General features: G+C 32.4%; 1 protein-coding gene across 1 annotated transcript; it reads right to left on the bottom strand.

Moving 5' to 3' along the window:
• Window positions 1–370: 370 nt before the first annotated feature.
• Window positions 371–1,252, bottom strand: LOC125052749 (NADH dehydrogenase [ubiquinone] iron-sulfur protein 3, mitochondrial-like). The gene has a single exon (XM_047653769.1). It carries the CDS (start codon window positions 1,250–1,252, stop codon window positions 455–457), a length of 798 nt encoding a protein of 265 aa, XP_047509725.1. The 3' UTR covers window positions 371–454.
• Between the last annotated feature and the right edge of the window lie 14,828 nt (window positions 1,253–16,080).

Here is a 16,080-nt window from a genome sequence, read left to right on the forward strand (position 1 = left end):
CTCGAAGCCGGAGAGTTATTAATATAAGTTTACAAATTATTTTGTAGACAACTCTATTAACGTCAGTCTATTGCTACTAATTGTGGATTTTTTATTACAATGTCTAATGCATTATTTGCCTAAACCACACATATGTATATGTCCTTTTACATACTATAAAAATGCGAGTGACTATGCTACTCTAAAACAAATATCCAATTAGATCATGGGTCAATGAAAGAGTTATGTAACTACCTAGTGCAATGGTGTACTATACGTTCTATACAATACAATCCCCTTGCATAAATGGCTGCTCTCAATAGATTAGCGACCGCATCGGCAAGAATATTTTTTTTTAATTTTAAGATAATTTTTATTTCGTAATGAGACATCAAAATTCTCTTTAAACATAAAAAAACTACATACAGATGAAAACATAGTCGTTTAATCCGTGTTTACAAACTTATTAAATTTATCAGTTTTGTTTCGCAGGTTTTTCATCATTATAACCCTCGTGAAAGTTTTTCATATAATTCCAAGGCGATGCTAATTGAAATTTACGGAACTCTTGCGCATACTCGACTGGTTCATAGACCAGCTTTTTAAGTTCATCATCATAGCGAACCTCAGTGTAACCAGTTAAAGGAAAGTCTTTCCTCAGAGGGTGTCCTTGAAACCCATAATCGGTCAAAATTCTTCGAAGATCCGGGTGATTTATGAATATTATACCAAACATATCATATATTTCTCTTTCGAACCAATTTACACCATGCCACAATGAATACGCAGATTCTAGAGGCGTAAGCTCATCTGTATACGTTTTAACTCTAACATATTCTGCGAACCTCAGACTACGAATAGTGTAGGCAACTTCAAATCGGAATGCTCTACTAGGCACATCTATGGCAGTTGCAGCTGATACTGTACTGAAGCAAGCGTTATGGTGAAGTTTTAGAAAGCTTAGAACTGGGTGAAATCCTTCCGGAGCGATGAGTATTTCTAATTCATCTGTATGCTGCATTTGAATTTTTTGCACGTACTTGGGCATACAGGCAGCAACATATAAGCCGAATTCGTAGAGTCTTTGTCGCCGATCATTGTCGTGCTTACGTAATGTACGAGCTTCATATTCTATTGGTTTCAGACAAAATGGATTACCAATCTGTACGTCTCCCTGCCCTTCACTTTTGTTTAATATGCGATTGTTCAAATGGATCCTACGTTTGAATAGGGTTTTAGAAACTTGGAAAAATAAAGGCGCTAGTCTGTTCATTCTCAACAACTTAAGTGTCACACGCACATCAGCTTATGTCAGTTATGCAATAAGGCTAATAGAAATAAGGTTCATTCATGCTAATTTTCAGGATTGTCTCATATTAATTTTTGATACGGTAAATCTCAAATTAATCAATAAATTTAAAACAAATATCAATTTTTTATTTGTAGTGCTTTATCACTTTTTTATAGTAATAAGAAATTACGAAAAATGAAATTCTTCAAAAGGCCGGCAACGCACTCGCGAGCCCTCTGGCATTGAGAATGTCCATGGGTATCACTTAACATCAGGTGAGCCTCCTGCCCGTTTGCCCCCCGTTCTATAAATAAAAAATGAAGGGAATGGGCCAGACATATTTTAGCATAACGTTAAATTGATTATTTTACGTTATAGTTTCAGAATTTTGAATCTTATATAAGACGTACATTTTTGGGTCTGAGATATAATTGTTGTTCTCCATACAAACAAGTTTAACACGTTCACTGCGTAACAGGCCGATATCAGCCTGCCGCGGTATTTCCGCTGGTGCGGACGAAGAAATCTATGTCCCTCTCGCTGGTGCGTAACGATTATCTCAGGTGTTTGTAAAAATTCGACAGGGACAAATATATATTTCATCTTGCGGTCAAAATTGTAGGTTTTCTCCATCAAAACATAACGGCAGGCTTTTATCGACCTACCACGCACTGACGCTGCTTTGCATCCGCTGAGTGCGGCAGTGGGCCTATTTCAGCCCGCCCACCCAACAGGCAGCTGGCGACCCGATACCGCACAGAGCGCGCGCCCGACCAGTTAGTGTTGTGCTATCTAACTGATCTAACATAGCGTTCGATATTATCAACCATGGCAAGCAATACAAGAAAAATAAAAATTTTAGAAAATAGAGTAATTCGCCTTGCAGTTATTGACAGTGATAGTGACAGCAGTTAAGAAATATTTTCCACTAAGAAAAATAAAAGTATTTCTGTTTCCAAGACAGGCATACATAAGTAAATAAATAAATTTTTCAGTTCCTTTAGTAGTAAATGTAAATTTACGATTAATTTAACTTGACGATTCAAAAGTGTACTTGGTTACCCACTTGAATAAAGATATTTTGAGTTTGAGTTTGAGTTGAGTTTACGATAATTCTGTTTTATTTTCGATATTTCTCTGTCCCATCACTACTAAAAATATATTCTAGTGCGGTTCAGGTCGATATCGGCCTGCCGCTTTTCCTGCTTTATTTCTCATTTCCTGTTTGCCAGATCCCGGGGCGAATCAAACCTAAGGAAGTTGGGTTCAAGGTCATTCTAACAATATAAAAAAAAAATGTATACATTATGTTTCCACAAAGTTATAGCAATTTAATCTATCCTAGTGCTGTTGGGTCTAGAAAGACCTGCCACGCACCGGCGGAAATATCATTGGGGGCGCATTTTGGCCCGCCGCCGCACCTGATGAAATATTATTATTTTACTTGCCGCAGTGAACGTGTTAATGACTCTTAATCGTTTTAGCAGTGACATTATAGTTATATTTTGATGTAAATTTCAACCTTAAAAATAACATATTCGTATAATAGAAAATTATTTAACTAAAATTGAAGCAAAACGTATCCTTCATTTATTATTAAAAATAGCTTACGTACAAGCTAGCAGATATTATGAACGTCCAGAAATGTGATTACAGTATAAATTGCAATGCACTAACATCTAGCTGTATCAATTGAGGTTTCCGAACATATACTTTCATTGAAGTTGGATACAAAGCGTAGACGGAACGAGCAGGTTACAAGAACACGGCTTTACTCTTCGTTCGTATAGAGTTTTCAAGAAGTTTCGACATGTGTCCCACAACACTAGCGCTCCACATATCTGTCTTCACTATATTGTATTTTGGAAATATTATATCAAATGCTGTTTCTGGTAGTTACTTTGTTATCGTTTAGTAACTAATATATATATTTACATGTTGCAACTTGTATTTAGCAACTTTATTTTAGATTTTTGCTTGTCTAGACTAGCCTTAAAATGTAATAAACAGCTTTATTCTTATTAATTATATAGCTAACACAACTAATATCCTAAAATGTAATTTAAAAATATTTACAAAAATTATATATATAAGGCAAACCCTCTTATTATACAACTACATCAGTCTAATTGTACCGTTTCAAATATTCAGCTGTCCCTTTTCTTGACATTTAAATACAGTATGACAGAAAGAGACTAAACCAGTTAAAAACTTTACTTAAAATATTACAATTATAAAGATTTGGTTTTTATACATAAGGTGGTATATCTTTCTTTCAGAAGATGGTTTTGATTGAATAACGCTTTTATTTTTTCATTTATTTTATTTATTTATTCTATACATGATCCTAAATAGAAAGAAGTTGGCGTGGTGGAAACACAAACTGGACACTGATTATATTGATTGACCAACTTAGTAAGCAATATCACGAAAATGATAATTTCTATTAGTGTTATACAGTGACGATTCTTAAACTTTTAAAAACCCAAACTTAAGTCTAGTAACATTAATAGTAGAAAAATGTTGCCATTTTGTAGTGCTGTGATTCGCTTCGTGAACTGCAGATGCTGTAAGTACGATGTTATGAGCTAATATGCGCTCGTAAGACATTCTGAACCTAAAATATTACATTCTAGTCGTTTTGAACATTTTAATATAATGTGTTGTATCAAGCATATTTTACATTTCAACAATGTTATACTATAAGAGACGTAAAAATGGTATCTTTATTAAATACTTCATCATCAAAAGTACAGGTAATTTGGTTATGTTGAATAAAAAACATCTTTTGCGTATTATTTTATATCGAAAGCACTGTCTAAACTCTTTAAACTAGTGATAAGCGTGCGATAGTGCGTTCGTATGCCGGCCGCGCATACGAACGCACTATCGCACGCTGAAGTACTAAGTAAGACATGTATACTGAAGAAATAATAAAGCGACGATCTTATTTCTTCAGTATACATGTTCTTCCTTATCACGTTAAGCACAGAAGGCACAAAACGTACGAAAGGAAAATTATCAATTAAACAAACGATGAAATGTCAATTTCCTATATCCCATTGGATAGTTAAGGGACTTTATACATTTCGGAAAACAACGTTAAATTGCAGTGATATATGGTGGCAGTGAAATATATCACTGAAAATTACCTTATACAAACAAAACAAAAATATAGAATAAACAGTACACATTAAGGATTACTTAGCTCTGGCAACCGCAACTACCAAAGGTTAGTATCAAATGAAAACGCGGCCATTTATCTTTTACACTCATACATAAAACAAAGCCTGCACTTGATTCAGTGTTGCCAGTGCCTCCAGATTGTGTGCGCTACCACAACTTCCTGTTTCCGGCGCTGCTGCGCTTGCGTCCAGTGAATTTGGCGTTACCATAAACTTTACTACAATTTCATTTAAATTAAATTGGACTAAATATTTATCTCGTGCAATTCGGTATATAACGAATTAAAGTGGTTTTAATGTGGCGAATGACGTTGGAACATGGAACGATAGAGGTTTCAGGATCAGGATATTACTAAGATACAATACTTAGGTAGCTTAAAACAGTTAACAAGGGTTAACTCTACTGTAGATGGTAAATGCGAATATATTGCGACATTTTGAGTGGTTTTCAGCAATTTATACCACTTAAAGATTTTAAAGCAATAAAATAATACCTTCAAAATAATAACAATCGTTAAAGTTAAGAAGCTTAGACAGGATAAAAAATTCCATAATCATAGCTAAAAATAACTAGGTATCGTGAAGGGTGCAATTTAAAAATTCACGATGGTATTAAAACAAACGGGAGGTGAGCGGTACTTCAAAACTTGGATAAATCTTTCGTTCCGGCCGCAAAAACGAGCAGAAAACCTGGCACTTAAACAACGCTGTAATTTACAAGTATTAATATTGCGCGAAGGATTTGGCAAGAGTAGCGAAATGTTACTATAGGAAAAGGGTAAGGAATGAAGAATCCCACATCCGTTGCCTTATTACATACTAATTTGTGGTAAAGATTTTAGGAGGTTCGGGCGTGCATAAGTTTTTCAATATTAAAGTATGAGATGTACTGTGTAATAAATTAAGTACCAAATTATGATAATTTGCTATTTTCTCACATTATGTTGTACTTTCCTTTCGGAAAAATCAGTGTAAACTCGCAAATGAATGTTAAAAATAATTAAGTCACATAATCCTCCCCGCATCAGTCTAATGGAATTTTCTTCAATTTAGTTGCATTCTTCATTTCTGAAGGTTTGAGTGTCTGTGTTGAATTGTGTTTACATACTGCGAAGGCCTATATAGACCTAAAATTAGTCTTGAGGATCGGCATTGGGCCTTCCACTCTACCGGTCGCCTGAATTTAATAAAGTAAAATTTCAATCATCGAGTCTATGATACATACGGTGGACAGCAAAAACAAATCAAGTTCCATCGTCACATGAATTGTTTTTAATATTTTTACTAAAATTGTATTTACTTACATTTTATAACTATTGTACTAATCGCTTTATGAAATACACAATCTTTTAATTTAGATTATCAAATTGCAATTTTTTACTGAGCATGCTTGAAATAAAATATTTGGCCAGTTATAAATTTAAAATAAATATCAGTTAAGTAGTATTATAGTTTACTCGTATATGCATTTTTATCATTTTGATAATTTACGTATAACATAAAATTCTCGCGTTTATAAAAAGACAATATTATTTTACGATACAGTAATTTATTAAAATAATTAAAGTGCTATTGGTATATCATGTCAGCTATAACTTATACAATATTTGATTGAAACTTACGTTTAAAATAAATATTTACAAAAAAGATGCGCAAATATAACCAGTTGTAGCAGCAGGTCTCTATTTGTCTAAATATAATAAGATTATGCATAATATAACTTTTAAAACGTAAAAATCGTATCCTCTATGAAAGAAGCAATGATCGTTTAAATAATAGCATTCTCACGGGATGCGTAAACAAGGGCATGGATAAATAAACAAACCCATAAAAACGTTATATATTTATCTTACCTGAATAATGAGCGTAAAAATTCAATGTTTAAAAACATCACTCAAGTTATATTATTCGGATAATTAAAAAAATACAGAAATGTTTAAAGTGCTTTACAATAAATTTATTTTAGTATTTCATTTTCTTAAACATTAATAAAGGAGGCACGGTAAGTCTTTATAAAATAAAAACATATAATACATTTACTTTTAAAATTAATAAAATATAAAACAACTGTCAAATTTAGTGCGTAGTAATCTACCTATCATCAAGTCAGTCATGTCTGTGTCGATTTTATTGTGTTCCAGATTTGAATAGAAAAATAATGTATTGGCTGGTTGATAAAACGATCCTCAGACAAATTATTACAACCTCTTTTTACAACATTCAATCTTTGCGGCTAGTGTAACGCTTTTTCGATAGATGGCAGTAAAATAAAGTAGTTTTTTTATTTTACTTTTTAACTCTATTCCTTCTGCTTTTGAAATTAACACTCGTACTTGGTAAAATTACTTGTAGGATGAGGAGATTCTTCATAACTCGCATCAAAAATTTATAAAAAAATTGGATTTGGATTGATGTCACATTATCATAAAATAACAGTGGATTATCTTTTGATGTTTGTATGTATTTTAAATAACGACATATTTTTAAAACCATTATTTTAATTGTATAAACATAATCAAATGTTCAAAGTTAAAATTTTCAAGAGGTAATTTGTTAATGGAGGGCTCGCAAATATGTCCTTATCAGATGCCGCAACGTCCCGCCTTTTCGAAGCAAATAAAATGCTTTCCTTTTTCTAAGTAACGTTTTTTATATAGTGTCAAGATAACAAGAGATAGCGATGTTTATCCTTTTTCATTAAAAAGTATACTTCATTGTGTCATTTTAGCACTTCCAAGTTGAACAAAAATAATATTATAACGTACCGGTCTTTATTTTATTTTTGTAGTTTGGAGATAACAGATAAATTATCTAAAATTCGATGCATAAAAACTTTCTATTTTAGTTTATGTTAGTTGCTTTAAGTCTACACCAAATTATGGTTTAACGAGAATATTAAACAAAAATTTGGGCATTTAATCCGTTAAAAGTTTTATGTAAATGCGAACTCGCGTAGATACAAGTTATATTTCAGAATGAAATAACAAACTTTACTTAAATAATGGTAATAACCATCCCTTAACCTGTCAACACTTTTCAAATGTACACATGCCTTTGTTTATTTATAATATCTTCGAACAGAAACTAATACAAACATAGTTATCTCGGTAAAGGGCTGTGTATGTTTGAAAGTGCTTGAATAATGGGAACGTACAAACAATTATACAATATACGTTTGGGAATAATACTCAGGTGTAAAATATGAGGTAATGCGTACATTTAAATCACCTAGACCTGTATATAAGCCTATTATGTTTTATTTCTATAATCATTCTTATTTTAAAAGTACTATAATTATGTTATTATGTGTCAAAACGCTATACTTAATGTATATAATTATTGTGTTTGTATAAATCAGTAGTTCCGTACTTCTTCCACCATATTTTATTGTCGTTCCGTTACCGCCATCCGGATTCCATATTGAAGCATCCATCTTTTAGCCAATTACAAGTCACTTCCTGTCCGTGTGCCCCCTCTGTAGTAGCTATCAAGAACTAATTAAAAAGGGCGTGAGCGCCGATGAAGCTTCATAATCCGCGTTCACCAAGTTTGTGTTTTTGTCTTCTTTTTATTTAGAATAAGGAGCAAACGGGCAGGAGGCCAGAGGGCTCGCGAGTGCGTTGCCGGCCTTTTATATTAAAAATTATTTTACTAAATTACAATGACCGTAAAAATCGTTGTGCAGTCACACGAAGCACACCAAAAGACACAATAAATATACAGCTATTTAATTTAAATTTAATTCAACGCCTTTGTGGATTTGCAAGGGTAACGAACAAAGGTACGAAGCGAATTTATTACGACAAACGTCATCTCGTCATGCCATCTTCACATTGGTATGTATGATTTTGATACATTAACCAGCTATTTCTTATTTAGGCAAAAACCATTACACTGTATAGTAGTCAAGATATAATAAGTTGCAATGCTACAATTTTTGATAAGAGACTAAACTTTTAATCAAATGCAAAAATGATCGTGTTACGGTCTAAATGATTTCTTAGATACCCTCACTGTTCAAGAGTTATCTTAAAATATTTGAGGGAGTAAACCCCCACATTTATTTCCTTTTTATTGATATGTATTCTCCGCCGTGGGTTTCAAGTGCACATGCGCGTATTAAAAATTGTAGTGCACCTGTAGATAGTACCGGTGACCCCAGAGCTGCCCTGCGATTCTGTAACTCACTTCACGAACTCACACAGCGGTTTTCGCATCGGCGGTCTCTCTCAAATCAGTCGTGAAGCAGTCATTTTATGATTTGGCATTCTGAAAAGGTGGGAGCTTGTACTTTATTGTTTATCAGACCGCCGATGCGAAATCCGCTGTGTGAGTTCGTGAAGTGAGTTACAGAATGACAGGGCTGGTGCTTTCCTGGCTCAACGAATAAGTATCGCATTACAGCGAGGAAGTGCTGCCGTTAAAGGTACACTGCACAGGGACAAAACTTTTTAAATTTGTTTTAATTTTCTTTTTAATAATTTGTATTATTACTGTGTAGTAAAGATTAAGTTTAAGCTCGAAAAACGACGCATGTAAGATTCTTGCAGTAAGAATATAGGAATAACGTGTTATCTCCACTCTTTGCATTGTAAATTTACGTAAAATTTTATCTAAGTGGCCAATTTTACCGCGAACATAGGATAAAGCTTTTGCGAAACCTTTCAAGTCATCTAAGAAAAGAGAATTCTTTTATTGTAATTACTCTATAGGCTTTATTATAAATTTGAATGGATTTGAACGGCTGGACCTATTTATAAGACGATTATTATGATACCGGCAAAATACATTTTTCATACGAATCCAATCGCAGCTGAAATACTATGATTACTATTAAAATTACAATAAAAATAATAATCAACTTAAATATAGTCGTATTGCCGTTTTGTTAAACTATTTTGTAATAAGTTCTTCAACTTTACCTAAATAAACAAAGAAAAACAGTGGCGCTACAACCTTTTAAATTTTTGTATCTTTTCCTGCATTTGTTTTCTAATAGACAAGTAGGTTATTAGCCTTATATGCTTGGCACACTCTTTCGCTTGTTTTTTGTGTCTAAGGCTTTCCTTAAGATTCTTTCCTTCATCAAACAAGTATTAAATGCGCATATTGACAGAATGTCCATTGGTGAACAGCCAGAACGCATCTGCGACCTCAGGGATGAGAGTCGCATGCTGAAACCACTTGGCCAATTATGCTCACTTAAATAAACACGTATTTCCTTTAATTTGCAAATGTATAGTATGCCATTACTAAACGTATTATATACCTAATAGGTTATTCCCAGACTACCATAGTCATAATTTCAATACAATAAGGTTTTACCCTATATGGGTACTGTTAAGTAACAAACAGGGGAATCCCATATCAATTGTATTATATACCATTAAGTGCATACGCACTGTAGTCCATGTAAATTATTATATTATTTTTATTATTTAATTATTTTTTTATTTATTTTATCTTCCGTAAAATTATATAGGTATAATATTCAACTTTGGAATTAAATTTAAAGACCATTTATTTATTTTATGACTATTTAAGTTTCCAGTTCCCAATTATATCTATGGTAATTTTTTTACATCTTTAGTAAATAATAGAGTACTCTTAATTAATAACTCGGAGTAAGGCTGTATCTCTAACCTACATCCTAAACAATACATCTTAATTTATTCCGTATTTCTATCCAAACACTCCTACTACACATATCGTAAACCATACGTACAGTTAAATATTCGTTGGATATTTAAATTTTGATTGCAAGGAATTTTATGTGTTGAAATATCGTAGCTAAAGCGAAGGCTTATGCATTTAATTTCTACTAACTGTAATGAGAGCTGCATATTTCATAGCCGACGGCCCTTGGAAGCGTTAAGTGGGGTATTTTATTGGCTTATTATACAATATTCTAAGCTAAAAATCGTGGAAAGAGAACGTTTTTAATTGGGCAGCTCGCTCGCGTGGTGATGACGGCGGGATTATTCATGGCTGCTTCAGAGCCAACACTTCCTAGGCTTTTGTTCTCGATTTTTTTCAGTTTTCATTTATATGCCTTTTGTTTATTGGATGTGTGACTCAGTTCACTTAACTAATTATTTAATAAAAAATGGTTTACTTTTATTTCAGATGGATAATTATAAACAATAGAAAGTCAAAAAAAACAGCCAAATTTGGTCGAAAATGTTAAAGCCTAAAGCTATATCAGGGTTTAGCCACATCACAGTTTAATATTTCGATCCCCGTAATTCATTTTGCATTTCATCAAAATGTGGCGACCAAAATCCACAAATTATTTTAAGTGCCCATAAAATGTTCTGTTTATTTATTTGGCTTTTGATAATTTGAATTATGAAGAGCAAGGACTCTTAAAGTAACAGAAATAAAGACGAATTTATATTTTCAAAACGGAATACAGATCCTTTGTTTATTACAACTACTTCCAGAAAACAAACATCAAAATCCCTTAACAATATGATTTTAGCAAAAAAGTTAGGTTGTTACCTAATGATATTGCTAGCAACATCGCGGGCTAATTTGCCAAGCAGGCTCGGGGAAAAAATTTAGAATTATTTCTCAAACATTCTGGGCTCCCGTAAATACATATATTTCACGCTTGTAGCCTATTTGATTTATGTCTTATCGCTACAATATTTAGTAATTTAATATAAAAAATAATTATGTAACTTTTATCTAAGTTATTATAATCTTCCGTATTTAGATCCATCGTAACGATACGATTTGCTTACTAAATACAATTACATTTGTGGTACCATTTATTTCGTTTTTTTTCCAACATGATTTATTTAAAAAGTAGTGGGTAAGAATGATTTTCTTAATACTGAAATCACGCATGTAACTATGCTATTACCAATGAAGAGCCTTGTAAGAAAGAGCGTACCTATTCTTAAAAGGCCGGCAACGCACTCGCGAGCCCTCTGGCATTGAGAGTGTCCATGGGCGGCGGTATCACTTAACATCAGGTGACCCTCCTGCCCGTTTGCCCCCCGTTCTATAAAAAAAAAAAGTTTTCTTTCTAAATGAGCAAGTTTGCGCAAGAGATGAGGCTTGGTGCTAATTTTGACCAATCAAAGTCTATTAAGTTTCCATACGGGAGTCATACCAGGCGCTCAGTTTCCATTGAATCTTACTTTAAGACCCTAAAACTGTGTCCTTCAGGAACAAAAGGCAAAGAACAAATGAAGATGCCCGTAATTAATTTCTAGTTTATAATACACATGTTTATTACTTAGAATAGCTTTGTAAGAGTCATAGACCATTACTTAAATTCAACCCTTACTTCTCCTTATTTAAATATAATTTATGTATACATAAAACAATAATAACATAGCGTTTAAAACGATATTAACTTATCATCTCAATTTATGTCACTGTAATTGCGAAACTTGGTACTGTTGAAAGGATTGTATAAACGGGTAAATGATGAATGGTAAATTTGAGTGACGCGACATTTTACACATACGAGTAAAATTTTTATTTTCGTATGTTGAAAGTGCATTTACTATATCTATATTGAATTAAGACAATAATATTAAGCCCGCCTAATTAAAATATTTACAATTGTTAACGATATACAGTTTTATATTGTTATATTTATATTTTTTCTTGTTTCTGGTTATCCTAACATCCTTCCTATTGATCGGAATTCCGTGACGGGAAGAGCCTGCAGATTTTTCCAAGTTTCTCTATCCATGACTTTCTTCCCCTTTCGCTTCCTGCTAACGCTTCTATATCTTCTATTCATCTCCTAGGCCGCCCTCTTCTCCTTCTACCCCTTAGTCCTTTTCATATAATTCTTTTTAGGGTCGATATATGCCACGGCCATTATCACTTCTTGCCACAACATAGGTAGAAGGATTTAAATGTAAATTGTAAGTTAGATAAGGATCGTATTAATTATAAAAAGGATTTTTCTTATTATATTATAATATACTTTAATATATTAACAAATAAAGTTATATTATGGGACCCTTAAAAAAATGGATCATCAGACATGTTTGAGCATGTGGATAGAGAACTATAGTTTTTTACAAATCGATTGTCTTCAAACCAGACAATTGCAACCCCTTACTGCAATTCCCATACGTTTATATCAATGGTATTCGCATGAATGCTTTCATAGAGTTTTTAACCTTTCCAGTCCCCTTAGTCGAGACTTATCGGCGCCCGTCTAGTTTGCCGAATATGTTAGATTATGTTTTCTTCGATAAAAATCCATTTATGTTTTCGTAATTAGTGTAATTGAAATAAGAATTTTATTCATTAAATAATTGATATAAATAAAAATTATAATTTGAACTTATATTTTATCTTTAACCACTTCCTACACACATAAAATTATCACTAACATTTTCGTTTCATAAGTTTACTAAAAATCTCAAATAATACCTATCTTGTCAACCTGTCCTATGACTCAGGATCATAACCAAATGAGGATATGAGGGCGATTTATTCACAATATTTTCCTTCATCACACGAAATATTACCTATTAATTGCGCAATTAATACTCTGGTGCACAACGCAGAACGCACGATAAAAGTATTGCAAACACTGCTCACACAATAATTGTAAAATATTTGCATTAAGATTAAACTCGATACCTTAATTTAGAGGTCGCGTACCTAACATGAACTTAGGAAAGGTTGGAATTTTTAATTAACCCTTAATTGGCTGTTACGCGTGTTAAGAGAGAAAAATAATTTAGCTTTGTTTCAATTATACTTCGTTTAAATAAATATCTGTACAATATGTAAAATTTTCTGTTTCTATTCATTATGCTTATGAGAGAAATATTTTCATAGACATTGGTTTGGTCAAAGCACGGAGTCTAGTCAAACGAATATAGCAAGAATTAATAAAATAATACTATTAATATTACGATTAGAGGACAGTTAAGTATAGTTTCCATTTAAATTAATTTTTGTTCCAATATAAAAAATCTATTTTAAAACATAAACAAATTTAAAAGTCTCCTTATATTAAATATTATGACAATAATTAAAAAGCAAAACATACAATTAAATAAATATTTTTATAAATTTAAATTTTTATAAATAACTTTTGTTGTAATACATCTTGTATTTAATCAGCTGAATTCAACAAATAAAGTACTGGCTACATCTATGACAGACACAAAGACCTCTTCAAGGTTTTACTGATAATAATATACATAACTAGTAACTAATATCAACGTTCAGTCGATGTTCCAATAAAGTTTTGTCAAGGGATCTTTGCCGGCACATAATAAAGTATTACAAAGCCAAAGACCGTCATTGTTGCTGGTACTTCAATCGGGACCCTCTTGGTTGAGCGTTTACTTCGGAGAGTGCACTTGAATCAACGACATTCGAATGCGATACTTTCGTGATTTAGTTCTCATAAAGAAGATTTAATGGGACCTTTGATTTAAGACTTAATTACTAAATTATTTTAAAATCTAACAGACGATATAACAAATACTGATTATAATCAAGATTTACTTTAATACTTTTACTTTTATTTAATAATTTTACAGTTTTGGAGGTAAAGATGTAAAAATATTACATGGACTTATCCCAGAGGCGGAAGAGAATTTATTTCTTAGGAAACGGTATGAGTTTGATTCGGATGCTGGTATGGGATGCAACCTGTTCACACTGGCCCCTTTCCATCTACATGGGACCAACAACAGAGCTGGTGCGGCTTGTGAAGCGGCTGGAAAAGCTAAAGCATGCAAATACAGGGGTCTACGCTCCGAATACGATTCTGTCCCATACGGTATCGAGATCCTTGGTCCGTGGGGTCCTAGCGCTATAATACTTTTTTAGGAAATAGCAAAAAGGTTAGTCGACATCACAGGAGACCGTAGAGCTGCCAGCTACCTCGGACAAAGAATTAGTCTAGCTATTCAAAGAGGGAACGCTGCCAGTATCTTCGGAAAAGGTTCCGCAAGGTTATGCAAGGGCATAAAGGGACTCAATATATTTTAGTTATTATAAAAAGGGAATAAATATATTTTAGTTATTATATTTTCAGGTCAGTTATTGTTTTTTGTTATTGTAATTTAAAAATGATTTTATCTAACGCGAATATATTTTTTTTCTTTGAATATTATGAATATAATTTTTGTATTAAAGCTTGTGTGATGCCTGAAAATTTGTGTGTAGTCTGAACATAGAAACACATGCATGAGTGCGAATCAAAATGCACAAAACAATGCATTTTGATTCGCACGATTTTGTCATTAATTATTGGCCGCACACAAAATACTAAATTATTTATAAATAAAATTGTTTTCTATAAATATAAATTATGCTAATAAGAATTTAATAAATAATTTGTTTTGCATGTTGAATACTCATAAATCACTGTTATCTATTTAGCTCAGTGGAGGGGAATTGATTGTAAGTAATTATGAGAAAAGAAATATTATCGAATCGTTATATATTCAGTATTTTGTCACATACTCAAATGTATATGTAATATGTATTACTTATTGTAAGGACACAGTTGTAAAATCCTTAGAAGAAGACCGTTTTCTTCACATTTAAATTAGCCTATACACTGGTTGGCATAACTTCTCACCTAACCTGCACAAGTCATAGAATAAATTCAAACGCAGCATAAGACAGAGATATGGTTTTATGAGTTCACAACGTCGTATCTGTATTCTATTATACAGCTTCGGGCAGCGAAATAATGTGCACAGGTTTTAAAAGTTCTTACTCAACGTAAAGCCCTCTATTACTATTATTAAAGTGTTAACTTGGAATAACAGATAAAAAGTTTTCTTTAGAAGGCATAAAAATTGTTGAATTTTTTAGTTATACTAATGTGTATTAAGGATATTGGCTATTGAAGATTTATTTATTTAACAATAAAATAACCATAAGACCGTTTCTATTTAAATCACATACCATCAAGTGAGACGTTTTTCCTCTTATTTTAGTTTGTGATTTGTCCTCTGTAATAAGCTTGTCGAATAGGTGGTGATGTATACTTCTATCGAGAGTTATATGGAGTTATAATTTAATTTTTATACAGTCTTGGCCCAGTGGCTTCAAGGTGAAAATTTCAACCCTGAGGTCGTAGGTTTCGACTGTGCGCTAATGGATTTTCTTTGTTAGTGTTTAATACTCGTTCCTTCGGTAAGCAAAATATCGTCAGGAAAACGACATGTCTTGGACTCAAAAATTCGGCGGAGTGTTTTAGGCACATCACCTACTTGCTTATTGAAAAAAACAAATGATCACAAAACAGAAACCGAGACCCAGTCTTAGAATGTTGTATCGCCTTCATTTATTTTATTTATTATAAATGTAGTTTATTATAACTTTATTTTGATCGTAAGTATGATATCTAGATTGATTGAGTACAGTGTTTACAAGAAGTTATATAGTGTTTAAAAGATACACAAATAATATCTGAACTGAGATTTTTAAAATTGTGTACAATCTAAATTAGGACTGTTTACAGACAAAAGCAAACTCCTATCAGTATCAAGTCATTAAAAGAAAAATAAGAATTATGAAGAGTGAAAAAGTGAAACAAGTCTCCGGAGTTCGTTTAAAAAGATCTTTATTATTGTGAACCTTCTCATTTAAATTATGAACTTTAAGATCCTTTAT

The sequence above is a fragment of the Pieris napi genome, chromosome 1 (assembly GCF_905475465.1).
Source record: "Pieris napi chromosome 1, ilPieNapi1.2, whole genome shotgun sequence".
NCBI classification, from domain to species: domain Eukaryota; kingdom Metazoa; phylum Arthropoda; class Insecta; order Lepidoptera; family Pieridae; genus Pieris; species Pieris napi.

Excerpts from the sequence above, each read along its gene's own strand:
- LOC125052749 (XM_047653769.1), bottom strand. The coding sequence starts at position 1,252 with ATGAACAGACTAGCGCCTTTATTTTTCCAAGTTTCTAAAACCCTATTC.